Here is a 13,164-nt window from a genome sequence, read left to right on the forward strand (position 1 = left end):
AATTATAATGATACAATAATAATAAACTACAACAACGATATGATGATAACTATGTGAACTGATATAACTCACGTCATGTTCTGAGGCTCGTTCAGTTTCCTTTGTTTAATCTTTAATCTAAACATCATAAAAACAAGTGAATTTAAAAGACTATGAAGAAGAAATATATACATTTATAAATATAAACACACGTGTACACATGAAGCTCCATCTTGTTTTCAGCAGCAGACGTTTGAAGCTTCACCACGAGCAGCTTCTGCCTCGTCTGTGGCCGCAGGGGCTGATGGGAGGTTCCAGGACCTGATCTCACAGCTCGTCCTCGTTAGAGCGCCACTTCTCCTCAGGTTCACCCGAGGACCCCCACCCCCCCACCCCCCCCCACAGCATGCTTCTCCTCCCAGCCGCTGCTCTGTGCTGCCTGTGTTCAGGTGAGTGTTTCCAGCCAATCAGGGGCTCACAAGCTCCACCTCACCGCCACACTCACCTCCGTCCATCTGTCTGTCCACAGCGCTGGTTGCCATGGCAGCAGAGCCGACTCAGGACCAGTTGTCTTTGACCAGGAGAGTTGATGAACAGGCCTCGTTCAGCTGTGGAGGAACTGATCAGTGTTACTGGATATACTGGTTTCAGAAGAAAGACACAGGAACGTTCATACTGATTCTTGATATTTATGTAAGTGGTGGTGACATTTATAAGAATTACAATCATCCTCAGAAAGACGACTTCACATCTCAGAGACAACAGAACAGCTGGGAGTTGAAGATAGACAGAGTTAAACACTCTCATGCAGCCACGTACTACTGCGCCTGTTGGAAGTCCTATCTATACCCCACAGTGATACATGATGTGTGCAGCCTGAACAAAAACCCTCCTGAGGATCAGTGGGAGAGAGAAGTAAACCACAGCGTCACATGTCTCAGCTCCATCCGACAGCTGCTCTCCAGCTTCTGTTCTAAAGACTCGTGCGTTCAGAGACGTTTCCACAGGTTTGCTGTCGTTCCACAGACAAACCTTTTCCATCGCCGCCCTTTAAAGGTCCAATCAGAGCCAGTGTCTGGTCTCCAGCTGGTTCTCTGTGTTTGGACGGCCGGAGGAATCGGGCCTGTGACAGAACTCTGACAGTTCAACCCTCACACCAACACTCTGCTGATCCAGAAGAAAGAACCGCTCACGTTCGGGCTCAGGTGGAAAAGGACAAAGAAGAAGAAGAAGAAGAACCACTGAGCTGTGGTCGTGTTCCTCCACCAACCAGGCAGCTTCAGTCCCTCCAGCTGGGACATGTGACCCTCACATTAACATGAGGTCACTGGGACCTTTGGCCTCTGGAGTCTGATTATTGAATATTTGAGTCCAAATGATAAATGGTTAAAATATGAAGAAATCCTTGCTTGATGGAAACGTGTTAAAGAGGACAGAAACATGTTCTGTGAGGCCACAGTGACCTTGACCTTTGACCTTTGACCAGGTCGTCCCAGAGTCCAAGTGAAGGTTTGTAGCAGATTTGAAGAAACTCCGTCAAAGTGTGTGTGAGATATCGTGTTCACACGACTGGGACGGACACTCTGACACAAGAAGAAGAGAAAAGAACTAAATTCATGAAATCGTGTGAAACATGAAAATCATCAGGAGCAACAACGCTAACGTTTTATATCGTAGTAAAGATGTTTCATAAAGAACTCATCGTCAGTTAGAGCACATGATGATGAACGATGGTTAATCCTGATAAACTGCGTCTGTCATCTTATTGGTCGCTACAGTTTATGACATCATCATGACATCATCATGAAATCGTTAACCCTTTAGCTGCCAATAAGCCGAACATGCTGATATTTGCTCATAATCACTAAACACAAAGACCAGCTGAGTTCTGAAAGTATTGGACAAAAGAAGCGTTTGACCTGATGGTGGCGCTACATGAAAAGTCCGAGGCTCATCAGGGTCAGTGCGGTTCATCCTGAGGGGAACATGAATGTTGTGCTGGCGTGAACATGAGAGAAACGACCTTGAGCTCAGACGGTTTTTGTCTGAGTCTCTTTCACTGTGGAGTTGATCTTCGGCTCAGGAACCAAATTGTTCGTAGATGGTAAGAAACTCTTTTATTTCCCTTCACTGGTTCCATTGTTGAAAATGTGTTGAAAAGAGTTTGAACCATGTTTGATTTTATCCTCGTTAGGACAAACTTCCTCTTTCAGACTTTCTGAAATGAACAAACGTGTGACAGTGAAATGTCGCTGCACATCAGACACAATCCTCTTTTTCTGCTTCGGGTTTGTTCAGAGTCTAAAAAGTCTCAAACGTTTTCTGGATTCTCTTCAGCTGCTGCCGAAGGAATCTGAGTTTTCTTTCCTTGCTCCTGAAATAACTTCTGACTTCACGAGCGTCCGTGGAACCTTCAGCCCCGAGCGCTTTGAGACCGACTCGTTACGGCTCATTCTTAAACCACAAACCTTTCAGCAACTTTCTGTTTCAAAAACAAGATCAAATCACTAAGTTCTCATCTCATGATGAATGTTTTAAATTAAATCATAATTGTCAAAATTTAACAAATCTACCTAAATAATTATGAAAGTTGCTTAAAAATACCAGACTGACATTTAGGTTTTTAATATAATGTCTGCTGATATATATCAATCTATATATTTTACTAACTCACGGACAATACATTTAGTATTTAACGTTAAAGATGTTGTTCAGATGAATGCAATTGCCCTTTAATGGTGAATGTGTATTTTTGTGTATAAACAATAACGAGAAATATATTTGGAATAAATTAAAGATAAATAGGTTTGTCAATAGACAAATGTTTTTTCATTGTATCCCAACTATCTATTTTATGATAATATTCTGAATATGACTTTAATATTTCTTGTACCAGAAACTTTTATTTGGTTTGATGTAGAATTTGTTAAAAGTTATGAGGGAACATTTCAGTGTAAATACATGTTATTATAAATATTTAGTACTTAACGGACATAAAATAGATATTTTTATACGTACATTTGAATACATATAAACAAATAGTATAAATCTGTCTTAGTAAAAAAGATAGTTACACCTTCACACTTTTTAATAAACAACAAATTATGTGACCATTAACGTTTTGTGTGTATTAACAACACAATCCTGTTATATTTATATCTTTTATTGTATTTTAAATGATAGAACACGTACACACATTTACAATATGATAGAAATAGTGATAAATATATAAATGTATGATCAAATGAAGTTGAGCGGCTGTGTCTCTGATGATATCTGTGATAACGCTGCCGTGCAGCAGCTGAATCTCTCTGTGAAGTATCGATGAGGTGTTTCCAGGATCAGGCTGTGAAGTGCAGAGCTGCTGTTCATGTGTGTTACGGACAGTGTTCTGTATGTCCTGTATGTATACATGTGTTGTGTTCTGTCTTGTGTTGTTGTTTTGTTCCCACATCCTTATAGACTGGTGTTGCCTCCAGTGACTGGAAGGGGGAGCTCTCGGGCAGGACGTGCCAGTGAAGTGGCCAGAAGAAGAAGCATCATGGCCGCTCATCTCACCTGCATCCAATCTTCCAATCACCCCACCTGTGACAGATCTCTCGTCAACCCTTCCCCTTTAAATAGTCCTGTGTCTGTTTTGTTGGCGAGAGGAGGCTTTTGTGGTGAGCTGTGTCAGAGCGCTGATTGTTTTGTTTGGTCCTGATGTTTGCTGGTGTCTTGTGTGAGTTTTTACCAGTAGTTTAAGTTGTAGCAGCCTACTTTTGTTTTGTCTTTTGTCTTTGTTTACTTTGTTTGTTGTGCGCACAGGGACTACAAGGATAGGTAAGATACTCCGGGGTTTACATATCACACTCACGTAGGTTTACTGTTTGTTAATACCTCAGGTTAGAGTGAGCACCACCCGCTGTACTTTTGGGTGCTAAGCACCTGTAAAGGCGGGGGGGGATTTCTTTGTGTTCTTTTTCTTTGGTGCCACTGTTAGTCCTTGTTGATCCCTGTGTTGCTTTGTCTAAATAAATACTGTCTTTATCTTATATCTGGTCTTGTGTTTTGTGTGATTGCACCCTCACTTATTCAGACCTGTTGCATTTATGTTATGTCCAGCTACGAGCCACCAGGGGGCGTAACATAAATTGGGGGCTCGTCCGGGATCTTTGATCCTAATTAAGCAACAGGTTTGTTGAGTGTTGGTGTGCAGTGCACACGTCAAGTAGGCTGTTGATATTGGTTAGATTAGTTAAGGTTTGTGTTAAGGCTGGTTGAAACATCATGGACACGTTTGATCTTGCGTGTTTTCTTAGTGATCCTTCTGTGGAACAGATTGATCGCTGTAAAAAAAAAGATTTGTATGCCATTGCGGCACATTTTGAATTTTCAGTCCCCCCAAATCAGCTAAAAGCTGAATTGAAAGAAGCGGTCGTACATATGTTGGTTCACAACAAAGTGCTTGGTACAGGCAGCAGTGCCGCTACTCGTGCGCCCGCTAGTCCAGCCTTATCCTTGTCTTCTAACTCAGAGAAGGACAGCAGGGAGGAAGAGGTAGATGGGGGAGGGCTGGGTAAGGATGAGTCAGTTCCTTCTGATCTGGAGCGTAAGCCTCCTCTAACTCTGCCCCGACTCTCTCCATTTTCCTCACCTAGAGCAAGTGATGATGCCCGCTATAGGCTACGCTTAGCGCGCTTGCAGATGGAGGCGCAGGAGAAAGAGAAAGAAGCAGAGTATAGTCACAAGTTGGCTATTCGTAAAATGGAATTAGAAATAGAGGCGGATAGCCGCAGATTAGAAATAGAGGCGGATTACCGCAGAATAGAAATAACCGCAGATAAAGAGGTGAAGTTAAAGCGCCTAGAAATAGAAGCTGCTGCTGCGAGTTCAGCTCAAACTCGGTCCGTATCTGCTGAATCCTCCGCGCCTGCGAGAGGTTTTGAAGTGAGCCGAAATATCGTGCTAGTTCCTCAGTTTCGTGAGGCGGAAGTAGACTCATATTTTACTGCCTTTGAGCGAGTGGCTACCTCCCTGCAATGGCCAAAAGAGGTATGGTCTATAATGCTTCAATGTAAACTCACAGGTAAAGCCCAGGAGATTTTAGCTTCCCTCTCTCTAGAAGACAGTTTGTCTTATGACACTATCAAGACAGCTGTGCTTCGTGCATACGAACTCGTGCCAGAGGCATATAGACAAAAGTTCAGGACATTTAAGAAATTGTCAAGTAAAACCTTCGTGGAGTTCGCCCGTGAGAAAGAGACTTTGTTTAATCGCTGGTGCAAGGCAAGCAACGCGACTGATTTTGACACTCTATCTCAATTGGTTCTCATCGAAGAGTTTAAGAATTGTCTGCCTGATCGAATAGTGACGTATCTCAATGAGCAAAAGGTTGGGACAGTAGGGCAAGCTGCGGTGCTTGCTGATGAGTTTGTGTTATCGCACAAGCAAACATTTGGGATTCCCCGATATGAGAGTAGGTCTTTTACTCCTTCTGCCTCGGCTAGAATGCAGTCTAGTCCGCCACGTTCCTTGCCTCTCCGCTCTAACGAGGAACGGGAGTGTTACTATTGTCACGAAACAGGTCACATAAAGGCTGACTGTTTTAGGTTAAAACGCAAGCTGTCACAGCCAAGCAAACGACCAAAAGAGGTTGGTTTGGTGCAAACATTGTTGGGTCCAGTGTCACTAGTCCCGGAGATGGAGGACAATACTCTGGAACCCTGTTACACACCATTTGTGTTGGACGGCCTGGTTTCCCTTAGTGCGAATGCGTTGAACCAGCATCCAGTGCGCATATTAAGAGATACTGGCGCAGCACAGTCTTTTATATTGTCAGATGTGTTACCTTTTTGCAATGACACTTTAAGTGGCTCCAGCGTGCTTGTGCAAGGCATTGAAATGGGCTTTGTGTCTGTGCCTCTCCATAAGATACATTTATCCTGTGACCTAGCAAAAGGAGTGTTTAAAGTGGGCGTGCGCCCGTCTTTGCCCGTTAGAGGCGTCACATTTCTGCTAGGGAATGACATCGCTGGTGGCAAAGTTATGCCACTTTTAGAAGTTCAAGAAAGACCTGAGATTTTGCAGCCTGATGTGTTGGCTCAGGCCTTCCCTGAAGTGTTCCCTGTGTGTGTGGTCACCCGTGCTCAAGCACGTAGTCTGGGTGAAGCAGTTGATTTGTCGGATACCCTGTTCGCTACTGAGGTGTCTGGCCAGACTCTTTCCCCATCTGTGATTATTCAGTCTACTGCTGAGCCGAGTGTCCAGCTTAAGGTTCAGGGCGATACTTCCACCACAGAGACAACTAGGTTGCCTATGGTACGAAGTAGTCTTATTGCTGCTCAGAAGGAGGACGTTACTTTAGCAAAGTGTTTTGCTGCGGCTCTTGCTCCAGAGATCGCTAAAAATAAAGAAATTGATTATTTTATGGAAAATGATCTACTGATGCGGAGATGGAAATCTCGCGCTGATTTTGATAATGAGTGGAGTAATGTTTTTCAGATTGTTGTGCCTACACAGTACAGACAGTCCGTGTTATCTCTGGCTCATGAACATCTCTGGTCTGGTCATCTAGGTGTTACGAAAACCTATGACCGAGTGTTGCGACATTTCTTCTGGCCAGGTTTGAAGCGAGATGTGTCTTCGTTTTGCCGTACGTGCCACGTGTGTCAGATTACGGGGAAGCCTAATCAGGTTATCAAGCCTGCACCTCTTCACCCGATCCCGGCTATAGGGGAACCGTTTGAGCACGTGTTGGTTGATTGTGTTGGTCCTCTGCCAAAAACGAAATCCGGTAACCAGTTCCTGTTAACAATCATGTGTGTAGCTACCCGGTATCCAGAGGCTATCCCTCTTAGGAGTGTAACAGCTCAGTCAGTAGTAAGGGCCCTGATCAAGTTCTTTTCTACTTTCGGCCTTCCTAAGATCGTGCAAACCGATCAAGGTACCAACTTCCTTTCGGGTATTTTTGAACAGGTGTTAACATCCCTCTCGATATCACATCGGATCTCGAGTGCTTATCACCCTGAGTCGCAGGGGGCACTCGAAAGATGGCATCAGACGTTTAAGTCAGTGTTGCGCAAATATATCATGGAGACCGGTAGGGAATGGGATGAAGGCGTCCCTTTGGCTCTATTTGCCGTTAGGGAAATAGTGCAAGAGTCACTAGGTTTTAGTCCAGCAGAGCTGGTATTTGGTCACACCGTGAGAGGCTCTTTAAGGGTGTTAAAGGATCAGCTAACAGACAAGAGTTCGTCCACCCAGCGAAACGTGCTGACCTACGTGAGTTGCTTCCGAGAACGACTGCACGGGGCTTGTAGTATCGCTAGGGAGAGTCTCTCTGCTGCACAACAGGGTATGAAGCGGCAGTTTGATGAAAAAGCACTTCCACGTTCTCTACAGCCAGGTGACTTGGTTTTAGTGTTACTGCCCATTCTGAGTAATTCAATGAGTGCTCGGTTTTCAGGACCCCTGATAGAAGACGGAAAACCAGAGTGTGTCATATAAATATGTTGAAAAATTATTACAACAGGAGACGTTGGCTTTGCTGCTTGCGCTTCAATTTTTTGAGGTGTATGTTGGGTCTAGTGCGGAGCCTGTGGTGATTTACACAGACCACAATCCGCTGGTGTTTCTGCATCGCATGCACAACCACAACCAACGACTGATGCGTTGGTCTTTGTTTATTGAGAATTACAACCTGGTGATCCACCACAAAAAGGGCACCGAGAATGTGTTTGCAGACGCTCTGTCTCGCGTGTAAATATTGTTGGTCAGTAGTCCTCAAAACCTCTCTGTTGGAAATTGATATTGATTTTGGGTTTACGGGATGGTTTAAGGTATCGTCAGCCCTGGGCTGACTCTTTATGGGGGGGAGTGTTACGGACAGTGTTCTGTATGTCCTGTATGTATACATGTGTTGTGTTCTGTCTTGTGTTGTTGTTTTGTTCCCACATCCTTATAGACTGGTGTTGCCTCCAGTGACTGGAAGGGGGAGCTCTCGGGCAGGACGTGCCAGTGAAGTGGCCAGAAGAAGAAGCATCATGGCCGCTCATCTCACCTGCATCCAATCTTCCAATCACCCCACCTGTGACAGATCTCTCGTCAACCCTTCCCCTTTAAATAGTCCTGTGTCTGTTTTGTTGGCGAGAGGAGGCTTTTGTGGTGAGCTGTGTCAGAGCGCTGATTGTTTTGTTTGGTCCTGATGTTTGCTGGTGTCTTGTGTGAGTTTTTACCAGTAGTTTAAGTTGTAGCAGCCTACTTTTGTTTTGTCTTTTGTCTTTGTTTACTTTGTTTGTTGTGCGCACAGGGACTACAAGGATAGGTAAGATACTCCGGGGTTTACATATCACACTCACGTAGGTTTACTGTTTGTTAATACCTCAGGTTAGAGTGAGCACCACCCGCTGTACTTTTGGGTGCTAAGCACCTGTAAAGGCGGGGGGGATTTCTTTGTGTTCTTTTTCTTTGGTGCCACTGTTAGTCCTTGTTGATCCCTGTGTTGCTTTGTCTAAATAAATACTGTCTTTATCTTATATCTGGTCTTGTGTTTTGTGTGATTGCACCCTCACTTATTCAGACCTGTTGCATTTATGTTATGTCCAGCTACGAGCCACCAGGGGGCGTAACAATGTGCATGTTGTCACACGTCAGATCGGCCGCTGGTGACCCCGGTGGTGAGCGTGTACTCGGCAGCTTCCATCGCCGCCCTGGACGGGAAGAGCTCCCTGCTGTGTGTGGCCTCCAACATGGTTCCTCCTCTGGTCCAGTTCTCCTGGACAAGACAGAGGGAGGGTGGTCCTCTGGAGACGCTGTCCTCTGCTGATGGAGAGCAGCTGGAGCTCAGAGGGACAGGACGCACCGCCGCCATCATGGTGGTCGACCGGAACGCTCCGTACAAATACCGCTGCCACGTCCGGCATGAGGGAGGCACAGTGGAGGCCCCGGCAGAGCAAGGTGAAGGAGGTTTGGTGACTGTGGTGAGCTTCATGTGTCTGTGTCTTTATTCCAGAGCGTGGACTTCCAGTTTGAGAGCAGGACTTATTGATTTCAAATTTTTAAAAGCTCTCGTTCAAAACCCTGCACTTGCACTCAAATAGCCTCTGCTTGTGCTCAAACTGAGGCAAGAACCAGGATCTCAGCTTCAGCTTTACTTCTGACAGGAAGCCGGAGTCGTCATGAAGCCACGGACGTGAACCTGGTTAAACCAACCGCCGTCCGGCTCGCTCACAGATGTTGAAGCTAACACACTTACAACGAGGACGGGACAATTTAATATGTCAATATTTCACCTGGAATTCTATTGGTCGGGACATTTTGACAGATTTGTTGCAAAAACAATCTGAGAGCAGAAGTTTCACGTTAACAGAAGCAACGTGACCACGAGGAGAAGCTGAAGCTGGAGCTGTCACAGCCACAAAATATCTGAGCGCAAGCAGCAAAATATCTGAGTGCAAGCAACAAAATATCTGAGTGCAAGCAGGGTCTGTCTGAGAGTGAATGTGGGGTTTTGAGCGACAGCATTATAAAATGTGAACATGAAAGATAAGATGAGAGAAGTTCTGACTTCAAACTGAAAGATCAAGCTCTGAAAACTCATGTGAAGACTGAACCCGACTTCTGGATTCTTTCAGTGGATTGTGCTAAACCGACGACTCAAATACCGACGACTCAAGCACCGACGACTCAAATACCGACGACTCAAATACCGACGACTCAAATACCAACGACTCAAATACCAACGACTAAAGCACAGACTTGTCCGGCGGCCTGGGCCTGGTCTCAGCGGCAGGTGAAGCTGCTGTGTCTGCTCTACACGCTGCTGATGGTGAAGAGTCTGGTTTACTGCGGTGGACTCGCTCTGATCCACATCCTGAGGAACCGGGAGCGTCCAGCCGCTGCTCACCAGACGACCGAGTTTCCTGCAGCAGCTTCAACTTCTCACTGATCCTGTTCACTTCTCTCTGCTTCTCTTTTCACTGCAAACATTCCTCTGAACTGTAACTTTGCAAAGTACAAAATAAAGGATTTTTATGCTGAAGACATTAAATATAAAAATAAAACACATCTCATCTCCTTTACCTCTGATGTGAACTGACTCCTCGTCTTTGTGCATCAATAATAATTCACTCAGACGTTCTTTCCACATTAACCCTGTGTTGTATGAATTATTCCTTAAACATGTTAATAACTGATTTAAATGTGTTTTATTCTGCACGAGAAAACAAATGGTTTAAATACAAAGTACAAAAATAACACAACCGTAATATAATTATAAATACATATTGTTTTATACATACATGTATTTACTAACAGTGAAGCATGTACAGTATTTAATCCTCTAGGACAGAAATTAATAACTGAATACATTTATTTACTAGTAATTTGTACAAAAGTAAGAGTTTCTTCTGTTGAAACTATGATTTCCGGTTGATAAAAGTAAAATCCAGATAATGTTTTAAAGTTAAAAAAAATCTGAAACTAAATCCAATTTTTCTTCTGGTAAAAAAAAGGATTGTTTATTACTGTATTTCAGTAGCATTGAGATCAACTGTTAACACTTTGCAGTTGAGCATTAATATGTTTTGAATTCACAGTTTAGCCTAATTATTATAGTTATTCTGCTTATACCCTGATTTTACTCTCATTGATATTTGTCGGCTGCAGAGGAACAAAAGCTGAACTTCAAAAAACTTTAAACGGATGAAAAACAAATCGGGAGTCGTGTCCAGATGTGATCCAGGTAGAAATATCCAGATGTTTGAGGACAAAGATATTTATTTTGAAAATATGTGTGACTGTTACTGAACCAACAACTAAACAAATGTTAATAACAAAGTGATGACGTCACATGATCTAAACCACGTTGGTCTCTGCACATGAAGGTTCGTCTGGAAACTGGGACAGAAATTCATTATAGTTCTGCTTTTCTCTTTTTAACAATCAGGTTTTATCTTTATCATGAGGACAGAGTTGTTGCCTTGTGTGACGCTGTGTGTGTGTGTGTGTGTGTGTGTGTGTGTGTGTGTGTGTGTTGCTGATCGGGGTCAGGAGTGTGTTCAGCAGCAGATATCAATCTGTGCTCATGGTTTTACAAACAGCCGTCGACAGTTGAGCTGTGTGGTTCCTGTCGAGGTTTTAACTTCAACAACACGTCGACAGTTTCAAGCTTCAGATCGTGAGAAACAACTTCAGCTCAGAGACTCATCAGCTCTGATCAAATATTATGTTGAGATAAAAAATGATAAAGCTATAATTTAAGAATAGTAAAATAATTAATTAGAAATTATAAGGTTATCCATTAAGAATAGTTAAATAATTAATGAAAACAATAAAATATCAATTAATAATGATACAATCTGTAATTATTATTTATCGTAGCGGGGCACCACCCTGGTTACAGGGACCAACGAGTCAAACTATAAATATCAGTCTCATATGATAAATGTTAAATTAATAATCTCAATAGTTAATATTAATGATTATTTAATAAACAATGAAGGGTTTTAAGTTCAAGCACAGGCTATCATAATCCAGCTGTATTCACACACATATGCACAAATAACTACAGACTACAGATACTTTAATTACAAAAGCATTTATTAAAAAGGGGAAATAAAGTTAATGTTATTTAATGATTCATCATTTTAACAAACTCCAATATTTCAAAGATAACAACAGCAGCAGCACTTTTCACAATTTAGAACACACATTTGAAACCTATGGTCCATCTATGTGTATCTGTGTGTGTGTGTCTGTCTGTGTATGTGTCTATCAATGTGTCTCTGTGTATGTGTGTGTGTGTGTGTGTGTGAGAGAGAGAGAGAGAAAGGGGGAGTGGCGATGACGCAGTCACGTGATGACGTGGACTGGTCTCATCCAAGATGGCGGCCGATGATGATTCAAGGAATTATTAGGGCCCAAACACTCTCAAAATGGTGGTGACTACAAACCAAAATGGCGGAACCGCTTTGGAGTTTAGAGCAAAAAAGGGAGGAGAGAGAGAGAAGAGACGTGGCGATAATAGACTCTCAAAATGGTGGTCTAACTCGCGTTATTCAAAATGGAGCTTATGTTAATGACCATGTGGCCGGAGCTCACAATGGCGGTCGCCACGTGAATTACACAAAGGAATTTTCAGACAAAGAGAATTCTTTATCTCTGCTTTGGCCTTGGCCCGAATGGCTTCCAGATGCGTTTGGCCTCTTTGAATATAGATTTAACTATGTGACATGAACTGTATGAATACAGATCGGAACGTGTGTGTAGGTAGGTTTAGGAGGAGAGAGAGAGAGAGACAAACATGCAAGGAGAGACAGAGAAGCTCTTAAAAACACGCCGGAGATAAGTTAACAGTGGTTTCACCACTCAGCCCCCAAGCGGACGTTGTGGGCTGATGTTTGATCGGTAAAATCACTGCAGACTTACACGGACGTTAACAGCGCGGCCGGAGGCTTTTCTCGCGGCCCTATTCACTGTAACACACACACGGCCGTCAAACCGGAAACCGGAAGTGGCGACTCGCCGCGGCTAAACAATGAAGACACAGAGGTCTTATAAACAAATACACTCAAATATTAAACGACAGGCTAAGTATTAAAACTAGTCTCTGCCCAGACAAAATATCATATTACAGTAAAACCCTTGCGGTGTGCGTGCGCGTCTGCGCGAATGTGCCGGGAGCTCAGTGAATCACGTGGTCTCTCAAGCGGTGCTCCGGTGGTTGTCGTGGTGACACGAAGCTCGGCCGCTGGACCGGACAGGAGCGGATTTCTCGTCCCGTGACGGGATGAAGCTTTGTCTTCTTCTGCAGGGATGTGCGGCTGCTTGTAGCCGTTGTAGATCGTGTGAAAAGAATAGTCCGTGTGGGAAATGTCTGAGCTCGTCCCGCGAGTGAACTTCCTGTTTCGGTCTTTCAAGTTAAAACAGCAAAAGGTCCTATCAAAATAAAACTTCGACTGAGATAAAAGAAAGGAAATGAAATGAATTAAACAAACGTTTGTGGTTGCTCCCTATAGCAACTAACTCATCTGGATAGACCTGGAGAGGTCAGGAGAGGTCATCAGTGCAGGTACATGCCCCCTGGAGGAGGGGTCATGGGGTTCAGTGTGCTCTCAGCCAATGGACTGTCAGATTTTGGCCACAAGGGGCAGGCTTCGCCCTCAGTGGACGTCTCAGGTTTCATTTGGGTCTCTGCATCTCCCC

At 43.8% G+C, this 13,164-nt stretch overlaps 1 protein-coding gene across 1 annotated transcript; it reads left to right on the forward strand.

Annotated features, from left to right (window-relative positions):
* The first annotated feature begins 385 nt into the window (after positions 1-385).
* Positions 386-9,907, forward strand: LOC133018617 (immunoglobulin lambda-1 light chain-like). The gene is made up of 5 exons (XM_061085025.1): positions 386-428; positions 509-834; positions 2,047-2,083; positions 8,614-8,916; positions 9,636-9,907. The coding sequence occupies exons 1-5, from the start codon at positions 386-388 to the stop codon at positions 9,905-9,907; spliced, it is 981 nt and encodes a 326-aa protein (XP_060941008.1).
* Positions 9,908-13,164: the final 3,257 nt, after the last annotated feature.

The sequence above is a fragment of the Limanda limanda genome, chromosome 13 (genome assembly GCF_963576545.1).
Source record: "Limanda limanda chromosome 13, fLimLim1.1, whole genome shotgun sequence".
NCBI lineage: Eukaryota > Metazoa > Chordata > Actinopteri > Pleuronectiformes > Pleuronectidae > Limanda > Limanda limanda.